This window comes from Truncatella angustata (assembly GCF_020726525.1).
Source record: "Truncatella angustata strain MPI-SDFR-AT-0073 chromosome Unknown BKA67scaffold_3, whole genome shotgun sequence".
Lineage (NCBI taxonomy): Eukaryota > Fungi > Ascomycota > Sordariomycetes > Amphisphaeriales > Sporocadaceae > Truncatella > Truncatella angustata.
The window spans coordinates 601,912-629,853 of record NW_025763383.1 but is presented as its reverse complement, the minus strand read 5'-3'; the positions used below and the strand labels follow the sequence as shown (position 1 = coordinate 629,853).

The 27,942-nt window shown below is 50.0% G+C and overlaps 8 protein-coding genes across 8 annotated transcripts; 3 read left to right on the top strand and 5 right to left on the bottom strand.

The window, feature by feature from the left end:
- Positions 1–956: 956 nt before the first annotated feature.
- BKA67DRAFT_559510 (uncharacterized protein) lies at positions 957–5,120 on the bottom strand. The gene is made up of 6 exons (XM_046102402.1): positions 3,939–5,120; positions 3,731–3,882; positions 3,583–3,671; positions 2,681–3,535; positions 2,327–2,630; positions 957–2,274 (listed from the first exon to the last, which is right to left on the bottom strand). Exons 1-6 carry the CDS (start codon positions 4,763–4,765, stop codon positions 1,343–1,345), a joined length of 3,159 nt encoding a protein of 1,052 aa, XP_045959375.1. The 5' UTR covers positions 4,766–5,120; the 3' UTR covers positions 957–1,342.
- Positions 5,121–5,589: 469 nt separating this feature from the next.
- Positions 5,590–6,359, bottom strand: BKA67DRAFT_644648 (phosphatidic acid phosphatase type 2/haloperoxidase; the record flags this gene model as incomplete). The annotated part of the gene is made up of 2 exons (XM_046105855.1): positions 5,590–6,240; positions 6,306–6,359. 2 exons carry the CDS (start codon positions 6,357–6,359, stop codon positions 5,590–5,592), a joined length of 705 nt encoding a protein of 234 aa, XP_045959374.1.
- Positions 6,360–7,248: 889 nt separating this feature from the next.
- BKA67DRAFT_226509 (RWD domain-containing protein) lies at positions 7,249–9,785 on the top strand. Its single transcript, XM_046095600.1, has 3 exons — positions 7,249–7,959; positions 8,014–8,659; positions 8,735–9,785. The coding sequence occupies exons 1-3, from the start codon at positions 7,383–7,385 to the stop codon at positions 9,465–9,467; spliced, it is 1,956 nt and encodes a 651-aa protein (XP_045959373.1). The 5' UTR covers positions 7,249–7,382; the 3' UTR covers positions 9,468–9,785.
- Positions 9,786–18,580: 8,795 nt separating this feature from the next.
- On the top strand, positions 18,581–20,981 carry BKA67DRAFT_226357 (NDT80/PhoG like DNA-binding family protein). The gene is made up of 3 exons (XM_046095598.1): positions 18,581–19,641; positions 19,697–20,059; positions 20,126–20,981. The coding sequence occupies exons 1-3, from the start codon at positions 18,761–18,763 to the stop codon at positions 20,877–20,879; spliced, it is 1,998 nt and encodes a 665-aa protein (XP_045959372.1). The 5' UTR covers positions 18,581–18,760; the 3' UTR covers positions 20,880–20,981.
- BKA67DRAFT_226371 (uncharacterized protein) lies at positions 20,931–22,026 on the bottom strand. Its single transcript, XM_046095599.1, has 2 exons — positions 21,628–22,026; positions 20,931–20,996 (listed from the first exon to the last, which is right to left on the bottom strand). Exons 1-2 carry the CDS (start codon positions 21,922–21,924, stop codon positions 20,982–20,984), a joined length of 312 nt encoding a protein of 103 aa, XP_045959371.1. The 5' UTR covers positions 21,925–22,026; the 3' UTR covers positions 20,931–20,981.
- A 514-nt stretch (positions 22,027–22,540) lies between these two features.
- Positions 22,541–23,423, top strand: BKA67DRAFT_657064 (uncharacterized protein; the record flags this gene model as incomplete). The annotated part of the gene is made up of 2 exons (XM_046107053.1): positions 22,541–22,566; positions 22,619–23,423. 2 exons carry the CDS (start codon positions 22,541–22,543, stop codon positions 23,421–23,423), a joined length of 831 nt encoding a protein of 276 aa, XP_045959370.1.
- Positions 23,424–24,574: 1,151 nt separating this feature from the next.
- Positions 24,575–26,216, bottom strand: BKA67DRAFT_559490 (uncharacterized protein). Its single transcript, XM_046102401.1, has 2 exons — positions 24,934–26,216; positions 24,575–24,759 (listed from the first exon to the last, which is right to left on the bottom strand). Exons 1-2 carry the CDS (start codon positions 26,000–26,002, stop codon positions 24,671–24,673), a joined length of 1,158 nt encoding a protein of 385 aa, XP_045959369.1. The 5' UTR covers positions 26,003–26,216; the 3' UTR covers positions 24,575–24,670.
- A 736-nt stretch (positions 26,217–26,952) lies between these two features.
- Positions 26,953–27,873, bottom strand: BKA67DRAFT_534043 (phosphatidylethanolamine-binding protein; the record flags this gene model as incomplete). Its single annotated transcript, XM_046099793.1, has 2 exons — positions 26,953–27,668; positions 27,726–27,873. The coding sequence occupies 2 exons, from the start codon at positions 27,871–27,873 to the stop codon at positions 26,953–26,955; spliced, it is 864 nt and encodes a 287-aa protein (XP_045959368.1).
- Between the last annotated feature and the right edge of the window lie 69 nt (positions 27,874–27,942).

Genomic DNA, 27,942 nt, shown 5'->3' with positions numbered 1-27,942 from the left:
AATACAGCCCACTCCGGCACAGTTGAAGTTGTGCGGTTGACGTTGGACAGACCCTTATCGAGCCTGATGCATCGCCCCAGCTGCTCACTGAGGCTCCCTACTGTTAGACAAATCGCAAGCGACACATCAGATTCGATACTTGTCTGGTAAAATGGATGGGTGTTATATCATAATGGTGTTGTCTGCTGTTACAAAGTCAAATGGCTCTGTACCTATAACTTCGTGTATTGTGGCACTGCAGATTAAGCCCCAGACTGAATGACCTCTTGATGGCAAGGCCCGCAGCAGAGTACTACATCTCCCTGCTTCGCCTTCTTCGCCGCCATATTATTACTTCCCTTTCGTGAGGGATAGAGAACCACTGGTCGGCCAATGGTCTTGACTTGAAGCCCCCTCTCTCTCGGCTGATGTTGGGCTGAACTTTGACCTAAACAACTGAAACTAGTAGACCACATTATGATAGCTGGTCCATCCCCATGTACAGGCCTAGATATCATATATTAAGATGATTATTTAAGCTGTCTTTTACGGCTTGTCACTGGTGATATCACGATGAATAAGAATTACCATACGGTGTAGTGAACCTGCCGATCTCGATTCATATCACTTCTCTGAACACTCAATCCACGGACTGGGCGCCTGCGGTTATCTATGAGTTGCCAGGCATGTATCAAGGGGCGGGGGACGCTTTGTACTTCTTTAATGGCTTTTTTGCAGACGTGGCGGTCTTCCTGTTGCCCCCACTTTACTGAATTGAATACTCTCCTTGATAATATATGGCAGACACGCCACGATCGGGTGTAAGATCATCCCCTTTCCGTTGCTCCGCCGCGCCTTATACTATTAGGTCGTTGATAAAGAGACATTTGTAGTCATCACGTTTGGGTTGCGGTTCTGCCTACTTATTACAACGCAAGTTTTATCCTCAATAGGAAGAGCGATTCCGATTTTGATAATTCAGTTGTCGCAGCTGCATCACTCGTATACTGCTGAAAGTGCTTGAAGAAGTATATTTGCAGGCGTCTTTGACTCCATTACTTGCCCAACATGAGGTGCGTTCCTCCTTCACTGCAAATTTGCCTTCCACGAGGCATATTATTCGTACATCGTATGGATGAACGGAGCCCCTGTGCTTGTTGCTTGACCGGTCTGTGCCAGAATTATCAGTGTTTAGTCCATGCTTTCTCGGCCGAAACAGGCATTGCCTGTTCTCTATGCTTGAAGCCATGCAGCGTGATCTACGGGAATATCCTATGTATTTTCTGCCACGTGGTGGCCATCATGGCTTGTCAGATCACAATGCGTCAATACCCTCAGGCTCATGCGTCTCGGTTTGGAAATTCTAGCCCCAACCACCGCCCATCGCCTGGCCGTCCCACATGCCATCAGCGCCGTCGACCTGCGCATTGTTGTCCACCCAGCTGACTTCCAGCTTCTCCAATTCTCTTTTGAAAAAGTCCTGTTCCTCCTGCAGCGCCTCCCTAACCTCTTGCGCCATCTGTTCGGGATGTCTTCTGACATTGAACCAATGTGTCAGACTCCTGAGAGCCTGTTCCAGTGGTAGTGCCTCTTCGACTTCAGCATCAACATCACTGCCGGCAAGCCATTCGTCTCTAAGCTCGGGACGACAGTGCAGGTATACTGCGGTGATCACACGCATGTTCGACTGGCGCCATTTACGGCCGCAGTAGGGCACTTGATTTTTAAATAGTTTGAGCGTGTAAAGGCGTAATTCAGACTGTGGGACCTTGAGCGACTTGCGAATGATGTTAGAAGACTTGTACTGCACCAGCAATAGGTTACGATGAGCCTTATTCTTGCAGATCTTCTGCAGAATCCGCAGGTAGTTGATCAATGTAAAGAAGTTTCGGCGAGAGAAATCTGTGATAGGCTCTTGCGGGAGGGGATTGACTGGATAACCCAGCTCATCAACCTCGGGCCTGGTAGGGGCTTGATAGTCCGACATTGCTGCCTGCTCTCCATTGGGTAAAAACCCAGCACCTGATCTGGGCGGTGATTTTTTTCGTTTGATAGGGGGCGGTGCGGCTTCGTCTTCGCTTTCGTCATCTAGTCCATCAATTTCAGTTGGGTCCACCGGCTTGTCGCCCGCACCTCGTGCTCGAAGGTTGCAAAACTGGAAAAAGCTGTGGTCCAAACGATCCGCCCTGCTGTCAACCACTTGTTGGACGTCCTGATGCGCAAAGAACTTTAATATAAGCGGGATGTAGTTGGAATCAAGCAACAACTGAGTTAAATACTCAAACTTGAGAACATCTAAACAAGGAGGTTAGTCATTGGTCAAGAGAATGTGACGCGTCCCACTTACGGGAGATCTTGAACCATTTCAGAAGCAGCAGGAGAACTCCAGAGATAGCTTTGCCTTCTAGCTCACGAGCCCGAACCTGGTCCAAATCTTCAAGTGACATTTCAGAGGAATCTTGAGGACCAGAACCATTGATGCCACCACCGTCCTGGGACCGGAACAACGGTACACCATTCTGGTTCAGACGACTGTTATTTGACTGAACGTCAGGGCCCCGCTGCGGCATGGTGATAAATGCAGTCACGTTGGCTAGGACGACCCTCATAAGCACAATAACAACGGATTGTAGATGCGGCAGCGTGACATCCTGTTCAATCATCAGTGCCCATTAAATCGCTGTTGAACGAGAAAACTTACGTAGAAATTCTCAAGCACTTGCAGACGCTGCTTGATCTCAGGATCTAGATTGTCTGGATCTAGGCCGTAATCAATTGCAGGCGTTTGCGACTTGGCTGTCCTCTTCTCGATGGTAGCGAGAAGCTTGTCGTCATCAACGTCGTCGCTGTCACTTAATGACAAAGCTTCAAGGTCAAGGTCGTCAATCTCGTCGTCTGATCCATCGAATCCTCTCTCAAACTTCAGGAATTTCTCACGTTCTTCCCACAGTTGCCGCGTGGCCCGAGTCATTCGCACTCGGTTAGAGAAGAGCTCGCCTGCCTCGAGGATTGAAGCGGGTATATCACTACCTTCCCATCTACGCCCTACTAAAAGCTCTTGAAGTCCAGCACCACCTTTGCCACCCGCGCTATTGCTAGTAGCATCCAATGGCGGATACATGAAGGGAAAGTTCTGGTTGGTCTGATAGTTCTGCTTCTTTCCGCCCTTACCACCGACAGCTGGAGATGGCGGAGGCGAAGGAGCTGGTGTTGCGATATGGACAGGTTGATGAAGAATCGAAGCACCGCCATTTTGCGCGTTCGGGGGAGCAGGCAGGATACCATTTGACCCGTTATTCCGCGTGGGATGATTTGGTAACGGTGGTAGGAGTGACGTGTCACTAGATTCTAGAGGTAAGGGCAGCTGTGGTGGTACATATGCTGGGTACTTTGACGAGATTTCCTGGCGGAATGCATGATAGTCTAAAGGCGATGCAGTGATTAATTCTTTATCTTTGTCACCCAGAGGCGTCTCCTGAAGGGCCTTCTTGGTCTGGTCGATATCTTTGATACCGCCGAAAACCAATAGTATAGACTTCCAGAATAATAGAAGGATCTCGGCAAGTTAGCCCATGCCCCCGTGAACAATATTCAGCAACGTACTTGAGTCATGGATGTCGGCACACCATCTAGCCAGCGGATTCTTGCTATTGAGGTGAGCATGAAGACAGCTATGTTCGGGTTTAATTCAACTACAATGGAAGGCATTAGCGAGTGTCCGTCTGTCTGAGACGGCGCGAGAAAAACGTACGAAGTTTGTTTTGAACCTCAACCATGTCATGACGGTCGTTCAGAACTTCTTGTATGATAATATACATGATGGTCATTAGATTCATTAGTTTGTCTTGGGCCTCTTGGGCCTCTTGCGTGCCGTCTTGAGGTTGTTTCGCTGTGTCTAAAGTCCTATCATTCGGGTGAGCACCGCACGAGGGCAGAGGGCCATGTTGGATAAAACATACCATAAGGCTTCGAAGGCGTGTTGAAGAGCTTGCCATATGATGGGCAAGCCATCAAGCGATGCCACAAGCTTCGCACCTTCTGTCATGGCAGCTAGCTGACTTGACGTTGCTACGCTCCTGGCTTTCTTGGCATCTGCTCCATTGTTCCTATTCGCAAAGGGGCCTGTCTGCGCTGTATCAACCCATCGTCCCAGGACCAAGTACATGATCTTGTTGATGGCATGCGCTCTTGACTGGTCATGGCCATCGCGAATCTGCTGCAGCACACCTCGCACAAATCTCGATTTGGTGGCGGCATCCGCATCGTCCCATTCCATGGCGTCGCTCGATTGCTCCCAGTCGGACTCGAAGATGCGATGCGCGCCATTGAGGCGCAACCACTGCCAGAACTGGCCGTACACGAACCATTCATCAACTTCCTCAGCATGCGGGCCAGTGTCCTCGTAAACGAAATCGTAGGCTGCAGCTTCATCGCCTGTTCGTGGGAACTCGGATACTATCCTCCTTAGTTGGGCGAGGGACAGCGAATCTGGCGGTTGATTAGGCTGTACCTGACCTTGGATCTGGGAGGGCGGCGGAGGTGGCTCGTCAGGTGGAGGCGGCAGACTGGGGACGCTGGTGTTGGACTGCAAATTCGGTCGCAGGAGGTTGCCGGTGTTGGTATTTGTGTTGGCAGCTGTGGCTGGCGACGCCGAAGATGCTTCGCCAGCATCCTCTGCCGCTACTCCTGTGTCGGCAACATCTACAGGGGCGGAAGAGTTTGTGTCTGGCGCAGCTGCACTCTCAGCGGCGATACTGTTGCGCTCGCGAGATGGCCACAGGTTCATGGTGGTGAGCGGCGGCAGCGGCAGCACATGCAGCTGAGTTTCGGTGGGTATCTAACGAGTCGCGGTCAAGGGGAAAGCATCGTCGTCGTGCTGTGCATGCATGTAATCAACCCTGAATGAGGTTGGACAACAGGCGGTTGGTTATGTATACGTATACGTTGGAGATATGTACAGCTCTGACTCTAGAGTGGTTTCAACCAAGAACATAAGATCATAACGGAATTACATACGTGTGACAGTATTTGGTGTTGCGTTTGTAGTCAGTTATCAATCAGTACTTACTTCTGTAGTTACTCTTATGTAGTATCTGGGCACCTGAGATGAGATACCCAGCTATCGATACGGTACTTGCCCTGCCCAGCCCAGCGCCTACATACCCGCTGGTGCTGGTGATGTGCTTAGGTCAGGGCTCTGGGTTAGTCTAGGCTCTGCTAAGTTGAGTACATAGCTTGGTTGCCTTAAACGGTGTGTACGGTAGCGGGGCAATCTGGCGGCAGCAACGCGACAGCCCCTGAAACTCAATCCAAATACCGTTGCCCCTACGGAAAACCATCGCGCTTGACATCTTTCTGGTCTGGGACGTCATCTTGTCACGGGCCGTGAACGATTGTATATTGGCAGTCTGCGCAGCCAGGCGACGTGTGCGAGCCGTTTTGGTGCGTCATCGGCAGCCTAAAAACTGTCGCCCATGGCTCTGTTACATTTATTATTTACGCCAGTGAGGTTCTCTAAGCTAGAAACCTGACAGACTCCCAATGCAAGTGTACATAATTCGGGTATCTTTCCATTGAATCTATGTGTAGCTCGCAGGTCATGTCTTGGCCTCAAGATGCCTTCTTGTCGCGCGCTTTCAATGCCGTCATCTTATCGTCCCATTTCTCCCAACCAGCCTGAGTAAGATCCTCTTCGACCACCAGATCTCTTATTCTCAGGAACTTGGCAATCGGATGCTCCAAACCCCAAGCCAACCACCCAGACCTCCTGACCGCCACCGTGACAAGAAACCAGGCTATCGCGCTGGCAGTTCCTGCGGCACTTCCAATGAGGACCTGCTTCTGCGTGTGGTAGTTGAGATAGATCCTGCTCCAAGCTACAGCTGCAGCCATGGTCAAGCCTGCAGCGCTCCAGAACAGCCTTTCCAACAATGTCAATGCTGTATGGTTTCTCTTTTTCGCTTGGTACGCCGGTTTGTGTCGAAAGATCAAGAACAACGTCAGGCTCACGGAGAAGTATGCGACAAACTGCGCATGGCTGCTCGGCATGCCATATCCCTTTCCATTCATCTGTCTCGGCCGCTCCTCCTTGATCAGACGCTTGAGAGCAAAATTGAGGGCCTCACAGGCTAGCTGACCGGCGAACATAAGGGCGATCTCGATTTCGCGGCTCGACCATATCAGGGTCGCGTAGACGACACAGAGGCCCTGTGGTACCAGAGCAAGGAAGGCGCAGAAATAGGAGACGGGGTCGTTCGGGTCCTGGTCGCAGATATTAGCCCATAGTTGAGTTGGGCTCAGAATGAACGGCAAGAGCAAGTGCTTACATAGTGAACATGTGTCAGGGACAAGGATGCCAAGGGCATCGTCTCGTCGGACATTTTGGCGATTTTCCACGCCAGACACCTTCCAGAGGATATCGAAATACAATGTTGGGTTTGCGGGCAGAGGTTGCAACCGACTGTCAAGCTGCCGTAGCGGAAACGTGCTTTGAAAGGCTCGGCTGTCCGCGAGGGCCACAGGCGCCGGGTGGAGTACCTATGTCAAGGTATCGAAGAACAAAGAACGAGGTTGCGTAGCACTGTTGGCAGTACGGGTGACTAAATCGTGTGAAGCCCAACGCCAACTGCTGGGCAATGTTATTGGAAGTAGACCTGTCAAGACCTGTCAAGACCTATCGTCGAGAACAGACGGCCGAAATTTAGCGTCACAGTATGTACTTAGCCATTCATAACACCAACGCACATGGCCGCTAGAGTCAGAAGAGTCAGAAGCTACTCCGTTCTTTTAGTTAGTACTAAGTTAGAAGTTGAGATTTGATTGAAGCTGTCAGCGGCGGCCCCGCCAGATCGGAAATGAAACCTCCGCCCATTGCTCGCTGCCCAGAAATCCAACAAATGCACACCACGAAAGTGCATCGCGCACGTCGATCATGCTGGCTGAATGAAAACCGGTTACCTAGTATCCAAGGGCAACACAGCAAATCATCGTTCCGTGCTGCGCCGAACAGAGCACTGCCATGCCAGATTCCTTCTAGACTGCCCCTCCACAACGGGTCCCGTCCCTGGGGTATTATCTTAGCTTCCAGCCCTATCGATGACCAATTCCGCCACCGGGATTCAGAAAACCAAGTCATCACGCCGACGAAAGACTTTCGGGACCGCGTTCGTATATAGCTTTTCTGTCACATGTCCGTTCGTTTGACAACGAGAACATTTTCGTCGTCACACAGCACTTTGCTAGCCACTGCCCGCTGCTGCGTCATCGCCTGCCTGCCAAGACCAGTGACCATCTCATGAAAGTATTTGGTTACACCGAGATATAGCATCAAGCACGACATTGCTTTCAAGAAACGAGGCCAAAGCAGCACTTACTCATGACTCGGTAGCATCGGATCACACACCATGGACGAGGAGGATGCTCGCGAGGTCGAGCTTTCCACCATCACCGCCATATACCCTGAGGAACTGAAAGCCGATGACCAGGATCCTTATTCTTTCACGATAGAGCTTCCTGTCAGTCTGACCAATCCTCTTGTGGTCAGGTTTCCTGCTGCTACTGAACCATCGCTGCCTGTCTCGGGTCAAGATGGTACCGTCATTCCAATCGGGACCCAAGTTGACTCGCAGGAGCTATCAAATCTACCATCATTGCAGATTCATATAACTCTGCCCAATGGCTATCCACAGAACAAGCCTCCACATGTCAAAATATCGACTTCGCCACCATGGCTGCCTAGCACGATAGTCGAGAAGCTTGAGTGTAAGGCTGAGATTTTATGGGAGGACATGGGCCGCGACCAGGTCATATTCACTTATGTGGACGATGTTCAACAATCAGTAGACAACGTTTTTGGCTTGGTCGGCAAGGATAATATCCTAGATGTCGGCCCAGAGCATAAGATCGCCATACTGGATTACGACTTGGAGGCGAAGACCAAAGCCTTCCAGAAGAGCACTTTCGACTGTGGCATCTGTCTAGGTACGCACTACATGACCGATCCAGGCCTGTCCGACCGAGCTAACATTCTTTTAGATCCCAAGAAAGGCGCAGTCTGCCATCGTATGCTCGATTGTGGGCATGTCTTCTGTGTCCAATGCCTACAAGACTTTTACAATAACGCTATCGCAGAGGGCGATGTTTCTTCAATTCAATGTCTCGAACCTGGCTGCGCTAGTGAGCGTGAAAAGGCTGCTCAAAGAGCCGCTACGAGTAAGAAGAGAAGATTCAAGGCCATCGTCAGCCCGAGCGAGCTGCTCCAAATCCCAATAGAGCATGACATGGTAAAACGCTACGTCGATCTAAAGCATAAGTCCGAACTTGAGTCGGACAAGAACACGATTTACTGTCCACGGCCTTGGTGCCAGGGTGCTGCTCGCTCCAAGAAGCACAGGAAACCCGAGGGGCTAGAGTTTGCACAGGGTTCAGATGATGAGTCCGAAGAGGAGTCTGAACGAACAGATGGAAAAAATGAGGACAAGGCCACGTTCTCGGCCGATAAAGAGTTGCTTGCTATCTGCGAGGACTGTGGTTTTGCCTTCTGTTCAAGATGTGGCCAGTCCTGGCATGGGGAATTCAAATACTGCATGCCTAAAGAACGCAAGGAGGGTATCACGGAAGAGGAGAAGGCCTCGCTCGAATATCTCAGGATGCACACGACTCCTTGTCCAACGTGTGCAGCGCCGTGCCAAAAGACACAAGGTTGCAACCATATGAGGTGTTTTAGGTGCCAAACACACTTTTGTTACCTATGCAGCGCGTGGCTGAACCCGGAAAACCCATACCAGCATTTCAACACTGTACCTTCAGGAGACGTTAATGGTTGCTATATGAGACTTTGGGAGTTGGAAGGTGGTGACGGGAATGACGTTGGTATAGCCTACCAGGGAGGAGATGCAATACGTAACCCGAATATACAGCCTGGAGAGTATGGACAACATCTGGAGATAGTGCAAGAGGCGGAAGATGACGAATCTGAACCCGAAATTGATGAGGTGAACGTGGCAGCTAGGAACGATGGTGCGGCTCGAAATCGGCCGCCGCAGGGCCAAGCGCAGGCTGGACAACGTGATCGACCGGTCGCCGTCGCTCGAGAGGGGCCACTGGTGTTGCGGATCGAAGGCAACGCACCGGCGGTTCGTGGTAGGCATGGACAGCAGCCGGCGCCCCTTCCTGCAGCTGCACGCGGTGGTCCCCAAGCGGTGAACGGTGGCGCTCAGCGAGGACGCGGCAGAGGAAATAGAGGCCGGCCGCCTGTAGGCGGAGCGTTTGCGGCGCGGCAAAACAACAATAACAATAATAGGGCGCAGGGGCAGAACCAGAGGGGAAACAGGGCAGGTCGTATCAATGGTCACAATGCGGAACAGCAAGCGAACAACCCCCTTGAGCTTAACCAGATAGACGAGCTATGGGTTCGCCACTTCGTACAGCTAGCCCTTAACGACCAGGAACATCTGCTTGAGGGTGACAGCGGCGATGAAGACGATTAGGGATAGCATCACTTATCCTATCTAGTCATAACTAAAGATACACTGCCCAAAACAGTAATGTCACTAGCCCCGGGAGTCCGGAATCATTGCTTCTAATGTCAAACTACTGCTAGATTCATCACAAGCAAATTGACAGGTGAAGATAGAACAAGCTTGATTGAGAAGTCCCGATAAGAGAACCAAGGCCTCGTGATATTTGGTTGCGATAGGCCCCTCCTAACGTAGTATCGGCTCCACGCCTCTGCCCGCTTGACGGCAGTGTCAGGCCTGTCACGGGGGTTGGAAACCGAGACTGTAGGCGTCAAAACCCCCTGGATTCCCAGGCTGTTTGCCACCTTCAAAGTCTGGTTCGCTTCGGAGAATATTCTCAATTCGAGCGATTCTCTGCCCTTCTCTATTACTTGCTAAAGGTCAGGTGGCGTGATATGACAGTTGACTCGCGCGCCCCTCCTCTCTCCTAGTTTCGGGGGGCTCTGAGGTTCGAGCCCCCTCGCCAAAGGTCCCTTAACGGTTTTCCCTCGACTAAAGTTGCTTGCATGGCTCGGGGGCACGGTTCATGGTGAGGTGAGGTGAGGTGAGGAGGAGCAGGAGGAGGAGAGAGTCATGACGATTCGGCGAATTGACCGAAATCATCTATCATAAATGGGGTACAGGTCGATAGTTCCACTGAGATCTTAACAAAGTAGCAATATGCGCAGGTACAACCGCCTCAGCCCAGCTTACGAGGCCTTCTAATAACTTAAAAACAACTCCTAGGGTCGACTCCGTGATGGAAGGGCCTTTCAAGGGCTCCTTGACCGCTGTGTCATCATTGTCGTAAACGGTGAAGCATCCCCACCGCATTGACGAGACGTTCGCGAAGCCTTCTACGCAAATTAATTGTTGATTACAAGCTCCCGTGTTCTAAGTGAAGTCCCCTTCCCCCTACTATATTCATCAGCGTTCTCCTAAAATGGATCGAAAAGAGCGGGCTCAGTCCTTCTCGGTTGCGCTTCCGGTCGATGATTCCGGACTCCATACGTCCTTCGAGAAGAACTCTTTCTTATTTATTTATTAAATTTTATTTTTTTCCCACCGAAGACCCCCGGGGCCTGGCGCCTCCATACCGGGGAGGCTGTGTAGGGCCCCCGAATCGGGTCGTGCTAGGCCACAAGAAGGCTCACGCATGAATTTGCAACTTTACTGGTATACGCTTTTCGATTAGAAGAACCACTTTCACTTATTGAGAATTCAATATTTCGTAACTCCTGTAGGGAATGTCGGAGATTGTGAAAGAGAAAATCGTGACAGCGGCCACGCGAAACCGTTTGGGATGGGGTCCGGTTCGTCACCAGGGAGAAGCGACGCCCTGCCATGGGTCGTCCGAGTTCCTTGATGGACCCCAGAGTTCTTGCTGGAGCCCCACTATTTGCGCTGATGCTGGCTATGAGGTCTGTGAGTGCAGTAGGTTAGGTTAGTATACTGCTTCGCATTGCTGCAGAGGTCCCCACCTTATGGTACGTGATATAGCAATTTCTTAATGCTTGCATCTCCATCTCTGATAATGAGAGAGCATCACTTGCATTGCTTGGTGGTCATATCCCCAAGGGCATTTCAGTATTGGTGGAGCCTTTAAATTTCTTCCTTTTTCTTCTTCTTGTGCACGTCTATTGACATACCCCTCCGCCGCCGGTTACCGCTACCGTGAAGGGCTACATCGGGAAAACTCGCAAGTTTGTATGATCCCCTAGCGGGCTCCTTACTATACACAGAACATGGACAGAAGGTTGACAGGCACATGGCAGCATGGTTTGCTCGGTCTTCTGGAGCCATTGTAGACACTTTTGTTCATTGTGCCGTTGAATAAGGACTCTAAAACAATTGACAAGAGGCTAGACAAGCTAGAGGTGTCAGGTTGAGAGGGTTTCGAAATCGGTGAATTGCAAAGAGGATGTCATGTCTCCAGTTCCATGCGTTGGAGGTTTCCGAGGCCTGTCGCGAAGCTGTCAAGCTTGCTAGTCGTCAAACGAAGGATCAGTAAAGTGGACTTATTCAACAAATGCTTGCCATTGTCTACTATCCAGCACGTGGAAATCAATAATTCATGTGTCATCGCGTTGTGTCCCACTGGGTCCCACTTGAAGTCCGCGGGACCTTTTCTGTAGCGTGTAAGAATGCCTGCCTGAACGATCTTGACCTGGACGAGTCGGTTTCATGCTTGAAGAAGTCATGTTTCGTCATGATTGAGCGACCCAAAGAACACATGACATGATTGCAATATCTCTTCCAATATGTGCTAGAGGCATAGTCCTTGAACAGCCTGACCATTTTCATTCCAGTGGAGGACATGTCCGTTGAGTAATAGGGTCAGCCAACGGTGCACGCGGGAAAGCACAGATCGGCGCAAGCCGCACCTTGTTTTCATTGTGGTGTGGCTGGCTGGTCTCGGATTGGCCAGGCTAAAAGGTGCAAGCAATCGGCCCTTCCAGGCTAAAGTTGAGGTGCATATAGCTGACCCGTTATATAGCCTTGGTCACCTCGGCAGGATTCGGCTAGGCAAGCTCGCCTTACGCAGTACGCTTTGACTGGTGATGGGACGAAATATAGTTTTCAAGGAATCTGGCATCATCGACAAGCATAGTGGCCGATCCTGTGAGAAGACGGAATGAAAAGATTTGATTTTTTTTTTCTTTCGATATCTGATGAGATGAGAGATTAGCCTCGACAGGATCTAGCGACAGATATCAGATGGACATGTGATTGAAGAATGGCAAAACCATGCGATGCTGCGGGGTAATCATGAACGAGACATGCAGAGGTAACTCCTGCCCGGCCGGTTTAAAGGGCTTGTTCGAACGTGGGAAGTAATGCCGCCGAAGGGGGGGGGAAACATGCTTTCCAATCTGCAACTCCTCTTTGCAAGAGAACCGCCTCGCGTGCTGTAAAAGCTGGCATCGTCAAGTTGTGATTTAGAAAGCCTCGCTTGCGCGGGGCTGGTACCAAAGGAGCGATATGTCTGGTGGAACTTTTACAGTAGAATGTTTACAGCTTTCGGACTATTGATTGAGAAACGCCGGCTTAATAGTGGTTGAATCGTTGGGTAAATCACCCTACCCGTATTGCTCTGAGCTGTGAGTCTTATGCAGAAACTTGATTTCTCCTCCCTGAAAGCGGTGGCCTTACATCATTTCAAACCTCGAAGACGGCACAGCACGCTGCAGAAGAACCAACCAACATTTTTCTCTCACTAGCGACCTCAAGCTCCGAACCTAGTTAGCACCTTGTTGTTGCCATAAGGCCAGTGACACATGATTGATGGTTGATTAAGCATCGGCTGGCATGTGGGCGATATGCAACCATTGACATTGCTGCTACAATCAACCCATCATCTTTATGGGTAGCGAACGATATTTCGTTCAAGCCTCCTAGGGATTCCGTTTAAGCTCGTTGTGGCCAACCCTCAGCGTCGTGTTCGGAGATATTCTTTATGTAGCTAAGGGAGCTCTCCCGTTTAAATCGAGCCCTTAGAGTTACGACCCTAGTTGGAGCTGCTACCCATCCATAGCTTACCCCTGGCGCGATGGTAGCATCAAGCTGGGCGAGCTCGATGCGAGTAACGTTTAGATAATGCGGGAGGAGCCTTGGGGGGGTCACTAGCCGCATCCTTTATAGAATATGCTAGTGGACGTTGCAGCTGCAACTGCCTTCTTGGGGCTCTGACACCGACCGTCATTGAGGAACCGCTGGACGTAATGCTTGGCCCTCATGGCTTAAGCATCTGCAGCTTCTTCTTAGAGTTTCGCTCAAACTCTGTTTCCAGTGCGATCCTATCGGCAGCCAATATCTCTTGACAGGCCCGTAATCCTTCAGCAACAGATATCCCGCATTTGCCGGTGGCTCCCCACTAAGATCTCGTTTGACTTCCCATGCAAGAGCCGTGACTATGTATGTATATATGTGGTGAGGTGATGAAATAACGCGCATTACTTGCAGCACTGGCTTACAGGTAGGGCCAATCTATGCATTCCTCCAGTGGCTTCACACGCCTGCAGGAGGTACCTATACCTGGACGACATTCCCCGGCCAGTACGTACTTGACGAAACCAACCAAAGAAAGCTAGCCCTTCAGACTTCAGTTTGCTATGGTATCAGCATAGTACTACTGTATGTACATACATACTATGCACAGTAGGTCACTGTTGGTAGGATACTCCTGTCGTCCTACAGTCCACGGCTCTACAAGCTATAGAGCCGGTTGCCCCGCTTCGCTGCTCTGTCATTACTCGTTACGCGCATCCTGGGCTTAGCTTCAGATTCGTAATTCGCGTCTTTTGTTGGTGAGGAAAGGGCCGGTTTTCAAAGCGCTGGCGGATCGAATACAAAGTTGGAGCTTGCAGGTACTTACCCTGCAGTTTGCTGCAGGTTATTTGTGTGACCACTCACTGCAGATTATCTGGCCATCCACGCCCCATCCTACAAATTTAGTATCTCTGCATCCTGCTTCTACTTCTGGACTGTCGCATCACAACCAGCAACACTCAGCGAACCGAAACCGCCGAAATCTGCATACCCGCGACGTCTTCGATACCTACGGAATAACAGGCGCGATCCACAACCATCGACATGCCACGCCCTGCTCGGTTCAGGTAGAGCTTCACATAGCGTAATCTTTAAACCTCGTCTTGAACCACGATCCCATCTTCGTTTACAGGCCTATGCTGTAACCGAGCCTCAAGCGCGACCTGAGGCAACAAGGCACCCCCTGTACTATAGTATGGTCCTTGCCCGGGCCCCTGACCCATGGGGTGTCGCGGAAGGTCTCCTACCTAGCGTTCGGAGAACAGGGCCTGTATATCGAAAGCCACGATTAACGACTCGCGACCTAAATCTATTTACTGGAGGCAGACTGGCTGTGAATATGGAATGCAATCCCTCAAATGCCGAATATGCGCGCTTTATGAAGGCGGTCACCTAGGTTAAAGGTCTAGTCACAAACCGTGATGGGCCAACACTCGACATTCAGACTGCGGGTCGTGTGTCGGGGATGCTAGGAGTCTTCAGGCTACTTGCAGCGTGATATGGTTTCGGCTTCTACTATGATTCGTCGCCATTGCCATCTCTTGGAGACCCTTGACACGCCGTTGCTCATACAAACTATTAAGCAACGAAGCCAGGCTCATTTTGGTTCGGTAAAGATTAGCCATTGCTCGATTGAGCTGCACTCATCCAGCATAATTGGGGGTCTTCGTACGAATTTGAGTCTACCCGCCGGAGACGATGCCCAGAGCAGGTTAGAAGTTGTGGAGCTATGCAAGTTCCTGGTCTAATAAGCTGTGGTGGAACAGCAGTGACGAGATTCTGAGCAGCAGGCGAGTTCTTTGTCAGTGATGAGCAACCATCACCATCAAAAGGACGACTCGTTGAGAGGAAAAGCCTATCCATCTGCAAGGCTAAGGCTAAGTTTACTAGCAAGCTGCATCAGCTAACACCCAGAGGCCTAGCTAGTTCTCAATTCGCCTGGCGCTGTTTCTTGTTGATCGTTACAAGCAAATTCCCAGTCGTGCGTTTCATAACGTTGCTGTGTTTCCGACTCCCCCGGGCCTTGTCAATACCCACACAAAGTCCCCTGGGAAAGCGTCTATCTGCCGTGATCTTATGATGGCCCGCCCGACTGGCTTTACCCATGGTCATCTCTCCCTCCTCACAACGTCATCAAAACAATTTAGTATGCGCCTTTCACATGTTTCATGCCCGCGAAATTGGTACTGTAAGCTGGAACCTCTTCAAAGTTCTAGTTACTGGGCATGACCATTCAATCCAGAAAGCTGGTAACACTGTTGTGATATCCCGGGCGAGCTCGTCCTTGCAGTTCAACTAACACAATTCCGCCAAACATTTCTGTGTGGTTGCACAAGCACAGAATTGGCAATCCTCTTGAAACTTTTCCTTGACATGAATGATTTCTAGCACTTGGCAAGCCAGATATGCAAGGTTCTTTATTTACCGCAGGGGCCAATGTTCGGCTCGAGGTATATTAACCACCACATATAGGCTTAATTTGGATATTCTATGGTCATGGAAGAGCTCGACTCTCATTTCGGCCTGCACCTCGGTCCTTGTGCCTGTCGAGCGCAGGCCACATATCACATATGCCAACGAGCATTCACCGTACGCACCTCGCAATACTCCAACATTGGCACACCTTGTGGATTTGTTAGAGCTTACCAGGTCAACAGGAAACTCTCCAATTCTACAAGCTGGCCCTTAGTCGCATTATTAATCATTTTGCGACACGTCTTCTCAATTTGCTTGTTTCGAAGCCTTCAAAGCCCACATTGTCAAGAACAGCCTAGGACGAATCCTTCCCGCATCCTCCTGTACTGTACCTGTTGTGAATTCGAGACTGACATCAGCAGGGAACACTTGCAGAAACCGTAGGCTCCATTAGACGCTATCGATATTCGAGCCAATCACAAGGCGAGTTCCTGTCTTGAGCCCGTAGGATCAGGGGGATCTCGACTGCCGTCGACGGTTGAACCCACAGGGCATACCACAACGATGGTCCTTGAAGATCTTCGTCAGGACTGAAAAATAATAATTGTCCGGGTACCCATTGCCCCTGACCAGCCCCAGTTTGGCCCACGCATCTTGTGGAGTACGCCGCAAACTGGAGGAGCTTCTCGAAGGTGAGAGCGACACTCAAATATTCCGACACGTATTGGGCGAAAGACTCATCGTCATCGAGATAATAGTCTTCTAAACGCGATATTGCATAACAAAATTGGGTTGGAATGATTAGCCACGAGGCTCGGCCACGGGGGTCCAGCCGGCTCCCGACGGACGTCATGCAAACCAATGGCAGAAGGTGGGTGTCTGGGAAAATATCCAATATGGTTTGCATCATGCCGCAAAAAAAGCGACTGCTATTTTAATCATTGTATTTATCTACCCACACGTTCGTTCATTATTCAATTCCGGCACATGAATTGCAGATCTGTATTCCTGTGCTTTGCTTACAATTCAAATATTTGGAGGCGCCTCTACTGGTACGCCCCAATATACAGATGACTTGCTGGAAAACATGGGGGCTGCACAGCATTCGACTATTGCTTACATGCCGGTAGAGACAGGCCGCTATAAACTCAGACCACATCTCACCTCATCTCATCAAGCAATGACCAAGTAGAAATATAGGATATTGTCATTGCTTCTGCTTTAGTCTCAAGATGTATATTCCATCACCCAGCAAGAGGCCCAGCCACCTACACAGTAGTGACTTCGTGATACACCCACTCAGGCTAGACGGTATGTTGTATGCAATAGACGTGTGGCGCGCGGTCTATCCCTTGTGGATCTGGAATTGGGCACTTTGACCCAAATGGGGAATGTGATATAGAAACTGTGGGAGTAGCTCTGATGTCGGCCCTGCAGCTCAGCACAGAGCCCTTATCCTATTGCCGACATCCTACAGTTGCCTGTTCAGTACATTCAACGTTCACACAGGTAACAGGTCTAGGCGAACCATGGCGCATAATCATTCGTAAATCGCTCTTCCTGCTGCGCAGTGCGTGCTGCATACATGACTTTCGCAGGTAATCCACACACAGCAGCTGCGCATGCGAATTTGTATTATTCATGGACATGATGTGTTTTCTACAACGGGTCTCTCATCTCGGTTTTATCTTATTCTGTTAAATCATTCTACAGGTAATGCTTTCGTTACGAGTCGATATTTCTTATAGCATTGTTCACTATAGTGATGTCTACCCGGTTTAGGTTTCTAATTACCGACACTATCCATAAAGCCAAGTCAAAACCATTCAGTGCAGTAATTTCACACTGTCCACCAGACCAAAGTAACTCATCGAAGGCAGTAAACAAGGATTCTTTCTCTCTTTCCTAATGATCGCCATTCGGTACAACTTGCATCCTCTATTCTCGAAGCGAGCTTACTAGGTCCCCACTAGAGGCCCCTGACCCCGGTCCTTTAGCAATCTCGTGAACTGATATCCACACCACAGCCCATGTTCACCACACCATTCCACTCTGGCTCTTCATCGGCGCGTGTGCCTAACGGCTTTCTAGAAAATGAGCGGGACCTCTACACACGGAGCATTTCTGCTAACTAATCAGAGCTCCTAGGTTGGGGGCCAGGGCCGGGTATTGGCAAAAGAATCAAGCCTGAGCATTGGAGAAGGGGCTTCATTGCCCTTGCTCCTCTTGCGGGTCCATCTCGAGTAACTCCAGGTTTAATCGCTCGATGGCCCCGTCCCTCCATTTGATCCATGTACCATCCAACCCCCCCTACCTGCCTACTATGTACCTCTTTCCCTCCACCCACATGTGTTTTTAGAGGTTGTAGGCAGTTTTCGTTGGGCTTTTTATGCTCTACTCACTCCTCCACTGCCTGGCCTGGTGAGACTCAAGCTACTTGTGTACAGTACTTTGCTGGGCCGGCCCCTGTCGCGGTCGGTCGGCAGAGAGTCAGGAAAAGAGGTTCACTTATTATGGGTGGGTTTGCCATGGATAACTCATATGTACATCAGCTTCCCATGTCTCAACGGCAATGCTCAATAAAAGAAATAATAACTTGATCAACTGCAATCATTGTAAATAACAAAGTGCAACAAAACTTTCACAAGCACGACATCTAGAGCCAACAGCAGCCATATTTCGTATTGAATTTCTTGCCCGGGCAGCTCAAGGAACGATACGCAGAGATCTTCAACAGCGTCGTACTGAGATATCGAGGTGCCGAGCAAGAAACAGGCCGGGTGCCGTATTGTCCCTGCCAGATCGTCTGTCGCCTCCGTCTCCTTCCCAGTCTGGTCGCATGCACTGTGGTCAAGCTTGCGATACTGCGCGGTAGTCGTTTTTTTAGACCCAGAGATCCTCCTACTGGACCAGGACCTAGACCTTGACTGGCTTCTCGGCCACCCTGGCCATCGAGCATCTCAAGCGTGGGACCTAGCGATATTCTACATCGACACCAGACGCGGCGCAAGACGACCACAACCCCCTCCGACTATTCATATCTAGCGTATTCGTTCATTCATTCCCATACAAGTACACATCGTCTGCAGCCTCGCATTTGCACTACTACTCTATCCTAACTCATATTTACTCAACTCACCTTGACGGTTTTGTTGGATTATATCGACAACACAGAGTAGGAGAGGTTTCTGGCTTGCCTCTACCACGGTGTTGTCTGTCCTATTCGGGAGACAGTAGATTCAGGCAACCAAGAGATCGTCGCTCAATCGCAAAATATTGAACGTTGAACTACACGTCGTGGCCGGATAGGTTATGCTCCCATGTCAGCCACAGCGACTTTAACGGCGACCATGGCAGACCTGAAGGAGCCGGGTCATGGGAGTCTCTGGTCGAGTTATGCCGGGTCAACTGTACCACTGTCGACTCGCTTTAACCCCGTGGAGTCAACCCTCTCACACTCCTCTTCGCAACACCATCCAGGGCGGACGAGGACCAGCGTTGATCATCCATTCCCATACCCAAGATACTCCCAAGGAGAAACAGAGGCCTTCCACAGACAACAGCAACAGCAACAGCCTCACCATTCATTGGCACAACATCACAGCTACCAAAGCCTGAAGCGGTCATACGACGAGAGCGAACACCCGCCATACCAAGAGATCGTCCAGGACCTTCGGGATGATGGATCCAAACTGACGGTAAACCATGACCATAAGTTGCTTTCGTTTCGGAGAGTACAGGACAAGCACACTATCGTCGATCAGCATGGCCGTATGCAACAACTAGAATTATCAGCACAGCTACACGGAATGTTCTTTCTTTCGGAAATGCCTGCGAATTCAAATGAGGGAGCAATTATGCAGCCGGAGCTAACCTGCTACCGCCGGAACCTCTTCCAGATCAGTGGGTCTTTGATCACTCCGCGCGGACAGCTGTCCATACTGCGAGCAGAAACCGGAGAGCAAGTTCCGGTGAGCAACACCGAAGTGACAGTCTCGGCGATTGAATCCGTTGACGGGCATCCCGTTCGACTGATCGTTATTCCATGGAAGACGCCACCGCCAAACGCGCCAGAGCTGCCTCAGGGGCCTGATCAGGAGCCACCCTCTTTGCCGTTAATCCCGTTCCAGGATGATGGAAGTGAGACAGATGGCGAATACGCCGTGTACCCTATTGGGTGGCGGCGCCTGCAGTTCAGAATGTAGGTCCAGCGTTCCCTAGAGAGAGATCGGAAACTGTGCTGACAATAAAACCAGAGCGACGGCCAACAATGGACGGCGAAAAGAACTGCAACAGCATTTTGTGGTGCATCTCAAAGTAATGGGAACATTGACAGATGGCACCAAGGTTGTGCTCTCAGAAGCGACGACTGCACCCATCGTGGTTAGAGGCAGGAGCCCGAGAAATTTCCAGGCGCGGAAGGAAATTCCACTACTAGGATCGAGCGCTGGTTCGAGAGGACAAGCTCTTGTTGAGACAGGACTGGGTATAGTCGCTGGGCCCTTAAATGTGAAACCTCAAGACTCGAAGTTAAGAGGGTTAAACCTGGAGCTCCCCCGAACCGCCTTCACCTTCAATGCGACGAAATTGCCAGGTACCCCGGTGACGATGAGGTCAAAGTAAGCTCATCCCTGAGGACCACCTCAAAAGTGCATCAAGTCTCCCATTTGCTGACGTACTCACAGCTCTTACCCTACATGGAATCATTCCGGCCAGCATCCCGTCTCGCAGATGCCTCAATCTGCCACGGCAGCCTACGCACCCACAAGCCTCTCAGCCGAATCCTACCAGAAGCTACCGATCTCTGGGAACCAGACATACACGACAGAACCGCAGGATCTGCCACTCCAAGCTACAATGCCACCGGTCCAAGTATCCATGGTAGCCAATGAACAGCAACCGGCCATCCGAACGCAATATGCCTATATCCAGAACACAACCGCACCTCCCCAACTGTCTATACCGGCGACAGCCATGAGCAGCGGATCCGATAACAGCTTGAACGTGCCTCGGTACGTTGATAACAATGCTCGGCCGTCCAAGAGCCCGCGACACGGCAACCACCCATCCGTTCACAGCACTAGCTCCCTGACGAACAACGATGGCTCTGAGTATCGGTACGGTTCTTCTTATGTCGGAGTAAACCACAACAATCCTAGCGACATGACATCGTCGTCATACGGTGCTGGGGACAGCGGATCAGCAGCCGGCCACCAGCACCCGCAACCCCCATCAAGGGAGTACTACCCTCCGGCCACGACCTGGGCAAGCGAGTCGACGCCGACAGTGCAGACGTACCACAACACCGACAGCAGGCCATACACATACTCAGATCAATACAAGACTGGCCATGCGATGCCACCCCTGAAGACTGAGCACGCTCAGACACAAGCATCATATGGCGGTTCCTTGGGCCACTACAACTGGAGCCCAACATGATTGAACTTATGTTCCGATATAACCCCAAGATTTTGGGATCTTCCAAAGTAAAATGGCTCCAAATATAATTCCTCACAGCGGAATAATACCATATCTGTATAATTAATAAGCAATGCATTGGATATCATAGGAGAGAGGAAAATACCCGGCTTCACGTTGATTGGCATTCTCAGCTAGGAGAAGGGAAGAAGGGGCCGAAAGAGATGGAAAACACCTTGGGATGGTACTATGGTTTCCAGGCCAAGAGCAGGCCATGTTTATCGATTTTTTTTTTTTCGGTGGGGTTTCTTGATATTCGTATCAAGTCGCAAGTGCTTGTACCGCATACAGCACACTTGCTGAATCTTCAGCTCAAGAGCGCGACGCAAGGGCAATACACACCAAAGCGACAGGGGTTCCGGCGTTCCACATGAGTTTGATATAGGAGGCTTTTTTTTATTCGCATTTTCTGCTGGTACCCATCATAGTCACGACGATCATAGCATGTTGCTGTCAGCCCTTTGGCATTTATTTTGAGTAGTGTTGATGTTGAGCCGAAGCTGGGCGAACAAGTCAAAGTGTCAAGACAGTTATCGTTCTGCTTTCCCGTGATTTTCTTTGTTTGTCCTGGAATGATCTGTCTGCCGGCCGGTGTTGGTCAAGTCCGTCACAGTTGATCGTGGTGAAACTGGCGGCCACGAGTTGAATCTTTTTTTAAGGAGGGAAAAAATTTGGAGGGCCGTGTAGCATTTCGAGAAGCTGAGAATGCAATGTTACCGACTGGAAGACAAAGTTCAAAAGCACTCTGAATTATGACGGGGAACGGCACCAGTCTCGATGCACAAGTGGTGGTGTTGGCGGCATCTTGTAACATGACTGGCAGGGAAACGGAGAGATGCGAGGAAACTTGACGGGTGAGTGCAGCGATACGAGGGGTCTTATGGCGGAACAATTCAACATCCCAGTACAAGGCTTTTTCAGCTGCTTCAGAGCCAGAAAACTCGTTAGAGATGTTCGCGCGTGCGAATGTTAATAGTGTTGAAACTAGAAACATCAGACGGAGCATGGTGATGATGCCGCTCTTTCCTCTTTGGTGAAGTTTAGTGATTTGTTACTCCCCACCTGATAGCCTCACTAAATACTCCTTGGGACGCGAGATGGAGAAATAGATGGTGAAGATGGTGAAGATCGCCCCGTTCGACAGAGGAACTCTTTCAGCGACGCCCTGCCATCAGGAAGCTGGACCGTATCTTTGATCGGGTTCAAACGATATGCGAGTTCCAATTGGCAAGTTTGTATTACGCACGAGGAAATGCCTGGTGCTGATCCTCCCAATTATCTGTTTCCGGTTCCGCCCTACGGAACGGAATGGGCCATGTAGCTCGCTAACTACATATCAGCCGCTCATAGCTGGTGGATAAGCCCTTTCTGATTTATCGTTCCGCTATCAGCTGGCTGCCAGCCCATTTTTTGCGGCTCGAGCTCCCATCATCTTGCTCAAATCAATTTCACGCCTCTCTCTACCCCCGTCCACGGCAAACAATCATATCGTGATATCTGCGAAAAGCGTCACATCGTCAATTGCCCATGCCGCAAATTTCCAAGAGATATTGACCAAAAATTGGCGCTCAGCCCATTTCCAGCTAGCAGAACTCTCGGCAAAGAGCCTCCTTCTTAGCACCATGCTGGAAGCGCCAGACTCGAAGTGGTACGTTTTTGCGAGCTCAACCCATGGTATCCAGCAGTTGACTCTATTTCAGGGTCCGGCGTGAGGATCTCCATGGAGATGCGACGTCAGATGGCGAAATTGACCTCGATGAGGCTGCCAAAGATGAGCTACGCGCGAAGTTGAATGCACAACTATCCGGCCTTTTTGACTTTGGACTCCCATCCGTTGAGGCAGAGCTTCGGGAAACGCAGCCTATGGAAACGGATGAGACTGATACTGCGCCAGCTGAAGAGCCCGAGGAGCTTGCCTATGAGTTTCGGCTTTTTCGTGATGAAGCACCAAGCCACACCGTGGTTATCGGACATGATGATGACAACCCTAAGGCTCCACGCGAGGGCGCTTTTGTTGTTCCGAAGAGACCCATGTCGTATTACGTAGCTGAAAAGCCGGATTCGGCTGCCATGAAAAGGTTCCGCTTCGCAGCAGTCACTTCAGACTACATCTTTGGAGACGCGGTGCAGAACCGCTGGGGTCTGGAGAAGCCATGGCGAGTCGCGCACATAACGGTCACATCGAGATTGTCGGGAAAGACCGCTTTGACGTCAGCATCAGGTGACATAAAGATGGTTGATGGTAAGAGAAAGCGAGTAGGGAAGAAGAGGAGAATCATTCTTCGAGCTCGCGAGAAAGCAGAGAAGGAAAAGGCCGACGCTGCAAAAAAATATCTTGAGGAGAAGGAGGAGCATCTCGCGGCTAAGAAGAAGCGCTTAAATCGCGAAAAGAAGCTAAAACGAAGAGCAAAAGAAAAAGAGAAGAAAACTACCGCTGGAGACAATCCGGAGCATGCCACCTCAAACAACGATGGCAATGTTAGTGATGGCAACTCAGAAACTTAAACTAGGTCTGATTGTAAGAACGACTTTACCACTAGCTCGTCTGGCAGGTTCAGCCTTGGGTAGTTCACTTCCCTTTCGCGAGTAGGTTCGGGACGCATAATGGCTGAACTCTGGAGATCTAGTTTCGCGCTGCAAGCCTCGATGAACTCCAGACATGGTGTTATTACCACAACGAAAACGCTTTACCGGCACATCATCTTTTCATCGCATCACATCATGCATATGGCTGGTGGAGGCTTTCGGTCTCGCGCAAAGCGGCACAGCGTTATGGATCAGTGGACAAAACTATGAGAGACGTTGATGCGCTGTGATCACCAGAGAGCACTTCGCCTGTTGTACAAGATAGTGATGTTCTTTCGAGAGTGCAACCAAGCAGGTTGACCACCGTGGAAACAATCCCCTCGTCGGGCCTGCACGTTGTGAAGGTTGCGAGTTGATGCTTCTTGTCATGATCAAAGATATTATGTATATATGCTATCGCACGTGTCCGAGCAATTACCTAGGGTGGAAATCCCAATTGGCTCATGGTTATGACCGGGTGTAAGCAGGAACTGCGAATTCGGTCTCAGTGGAGTCATTCCGGAAGAAGTTGTGACTACCCTATACAGTCTGACGAAGGACTCTATTTATATCTTGTAAAGGGGCAAAGTCGTTCCCAAACCGATGCCAGCAGCGCAATACCTTTCAGGTTGTGTTCAGATTGGGCTCAAGTTTTAAGCTTTGAGATGCCGAACCTTAGGTAGCACCGCTATCGTTGTCTTTGCGTGTGCCGGGCTATATTCAGGAGTTGCGTATCTACGACCTTTGGCCAGAAATTGATGAGAACGTTCATCCCAACAATTTCTTCGCATTACAACTAATTATACTCTTGCGACCTTTTGTTTAGCTAAGCAATGATCATGCACTTGCATGCATGCATTTATGTCTGGCTGAAGGTCATACGAAACTCCTAATCAATAGTCAGTAGCTATAATGAGGCTAAGTAGCATCGAGAAAAACTTAATCTCAAAACAAATACTCTCGGGTTTGCGGCAAGCAGCCAATTATCATGATCACTGACTGTTTGGAAATAATACTAAGATTCCGGGGACACATGAGTAAATAGTTTGATATTAATTCGAGTCACTTGAAATTTCTCATCTATCAAGTCTAAAAAAAAAAAAGAGAGACAAATCAATTTGGTATCCGACACAAGCATTGCGAACTTCGCGTACAAAACAATAAAGCTTTTCAACATCAGCTGCTCCCTACCACTTGCCTCTGAAGCCCTTCAACCCCGCTGCATATTCAGGAGCAACTTGTATCCCCAAGTAGCGACTCTTCAAGAACCATACCACTGCACCATTCGGTGTTAGCCATTGCCACTTCAATATTGTTTAAAGGGTATTCGAAAGTGTTCTTAAATAGTCGAAAAGGGCCCAGTTGCCTCTGATAAACAACAAGTGATCTGAAGACTTGCTAAAAAAGAAAAAGGCCGGGGGGCAGCAGAAGATGAACGAGAATTGCTTACATAAACTAAGGGGCTTTATTGTACCCATTTGTCCAGTGCCACCACCTGGTCCAATCGATATACCCACCATGACTTTATTGTCAGGCTTGTACTGTTCGATTTTGCCAGTCTCCAAGTACGTTTGAAATTGTTTGGTGAGATGGCGGAGTTGGGACTCGACATGTATGCCTTGCATTGATTCCAGGTTTCCCGCGTCACCAACAATGAAAACGTTGCTATATTTGGGCGATCGCAGAAAAGTGTCTTGGTTTACTTGACCATTGGCGGCGAGCATGTTTGCAGGCGCAAATTGGGTGTTGATAGTCATTCCATAGGTCGGTACGAAGAGATCGGTCTCGATAGTTGTCTTGCTTCCATCCGACTTGGTCAGCTCGAGGATCTGCTTGCCTCCCGATTGAGTAATATCGGTGACCTTGGTGTCGGTGATGACCTTGACTTTCAGCTTCTCTAGCTGATCCTTTGCCGCCTCTCGCGTACTCTTCATGATTTGGTCTTCAAGGGGCAACGAACCAGCCGCAATCAGCGTGATGGTTTTTTTGCCAGTTTTGGAATACTCCGACCCAAGCTCACCAGCGAATTCCACACCAGTTGTGCCGGCACCTCCTACGACGATGGACTTGGCATTCTTGATTTCTTCTTGCAGCTTCGCCACAGCAGCACGAGTCTGCTGACTACTGCCGAGTGGTTTCCACGGCATGTCTTCCTTGGCGTCTGACCCGGTGGCCACAACGACAGTGTGGTAATCGATGTTCCTCCTCGAGCCATCACTCAGGACAACCACAACGGAGTTTGTGTCTGGGGATAGAGTCTCGGCTTTGCCGAGCACAAACTCAAACTTATCCGAGGGGTATTTGGAAAAGAGTTTCGGAATCGGCCACATATACTGGTCCTCAGTGAGCTTGCCTGGAATTACAACTCGCACCGATGCTAGGTTCCAGTAGAACTCATTGCTGGGGTTGACAAGGACAACGCGCAAGTCGGGAACATTGGCAGCGGTTTTCGTGAGGAGGTAGTGTGCCAGAGGTATTCCTGCAAGGCCAGCGCCCAGAATGACTACTGTCTTGGTCATTTTGAATATGCCAGCTGTGTAGCTCTTTAGATCAGAGCTAATGTCAAAAAGGAAGATGAAAGTAGTGCTTAGAAAAGATTATGATGTACAAAGTTCAAGATATCCTGGTAAACAATTTTTATTTTGCAAGGAATAAAAGACTGACATCTGCCTTCGGTCACGGATATATATATATATATATATATAGATAGAGAGAGAGAGAGAGAGCTTCTTTGGACATCTTCGCATGATTTTACAGCCATAAATCATAAGAATGTATGCCTTTAGTACCATTGTCATAGCCGCCGAGCTGATTTCTCATGAACCGCCAGTGTTACCAATACATTCTTTCGTAATTAAGGGTGGAAATGAGTCAAGTGCTGGGTAGCCTCCCTCCCACCCCCAACAATTATGATATGAAAATCATTGCATTGGGGGGCATTGTTGCCCGGTGCACCGTCGACGTACTGGCGGAGGGCAGCCTGAGACAGGAACCGCGCGGGCTTTACCAACAAAGGTCACATTGGAATAGCCCTTCAAAGGCGCTAATATCTGTGGGGCTTTGTTGCTGGCGGCGCGGGTCCGTGCCTCCCGCGCGGTTGCTGACAGATAGTGTTCCAGATTGCTGGACACATACTCCCTACGGTAGGCAAATACCCATAACCAACCCGTTTCTTCCACGCTTTCTTTGTTACAACAAAATTTGGATTTGGAACACCCTCTGCAGTGAGCTTCGTTCTGCTTCAGTGTTTTAAACACAAAATTGTGGGAAGGCAATTACCCTGCTAAAAGTCTGTTTTGTTCGGCATGTGTATTACCTACCTCTTGCTTCAAGACAGGATGAGCCACGTATGAAGTCTCATGCAAAAATATAGCTGTTCTGGATTGGATCTTGAGAACTGCAATTGAGTTTCACTCTATAGCTCTTTCATTGCAAAGACTAGTACTAGTCTAGCGTTTGAAAATCCTATCTAGAGGCTGAAGTAAGCAGCCCCTACAAGAGCGATGCTTAAAAACAGTAGGTTCGCTTCTCTCGAAACAGCTGATCCCGTCGTGAATGGCGATGTTGTGGAGGACCTCGCTGCCTCTTCAGCAGTACCAGTACCGGTACCTCGACCAGTACCTGTCGTCGAATTTCCAATCGTCGCCCCAGTGGTAACGCCTGTGCTGGTACCTGTGTTGGTGTTTGTGCCGGCGCTGGTGCCAGTTCCAGTGCTAGTGGTCGAATCTACGGCAGGTCCCGGATTTGTCACCATGAAGAAGTTTCCTGCCACAACCTTGCTTTGAAGACCAGCCTGTGTCAGAACCTGCTCCGCGTTGAAGCCCTGGCGGCTTTGCGCTGCTTGCATGAGCACCGACATACTTGCTGGCGATGCTGAAGAAGTATCAATCAGAACTTGAGTGTATCGATGAGAAAGTGGCGTGCGAGCCGGCGGTGCAGGTCCAATATATGATGCTGCAGCGGCGATAGCACCAGGCATTTCAAGGACATAAACGTTGGCAACTCCAGCTGTGGTGTTCATCACGGTCGCAGTGCTGCTCTGTATCAACCCAGTCTGCATCCAGTGGAGCAACGTGCTTGTCTGGGGTGGGCTAGTCGTTGGAATGTCCAGATCGACCATCATTACAGCATACGATGTTCCTGTTAGACGGGTGGCCATCGCGAGTTGAGGTTGCTTTTGCGAAACTAGCATGCTTCGTTAGACGGTTCCTGAAATTGCGTAATAAGCAAACATTCACTCACCCTCCTTCGCGACCTGCTTGCCACCACTGGCGTCAATCCCATTATATGAGACCATCAGAGGGCTCTCCGTCGCGGGCTGGAAGCCTTGCGGTGTCGCAGCTAGCGACACCGAGGCCACCGCGAACACGACAAATGATTTGAATAGCATTATTAACGGCGGGGTAGAACACAGCAGCGCAAAGACCAGCAAAGCGACAGCAGTTCAAGATATTGATAT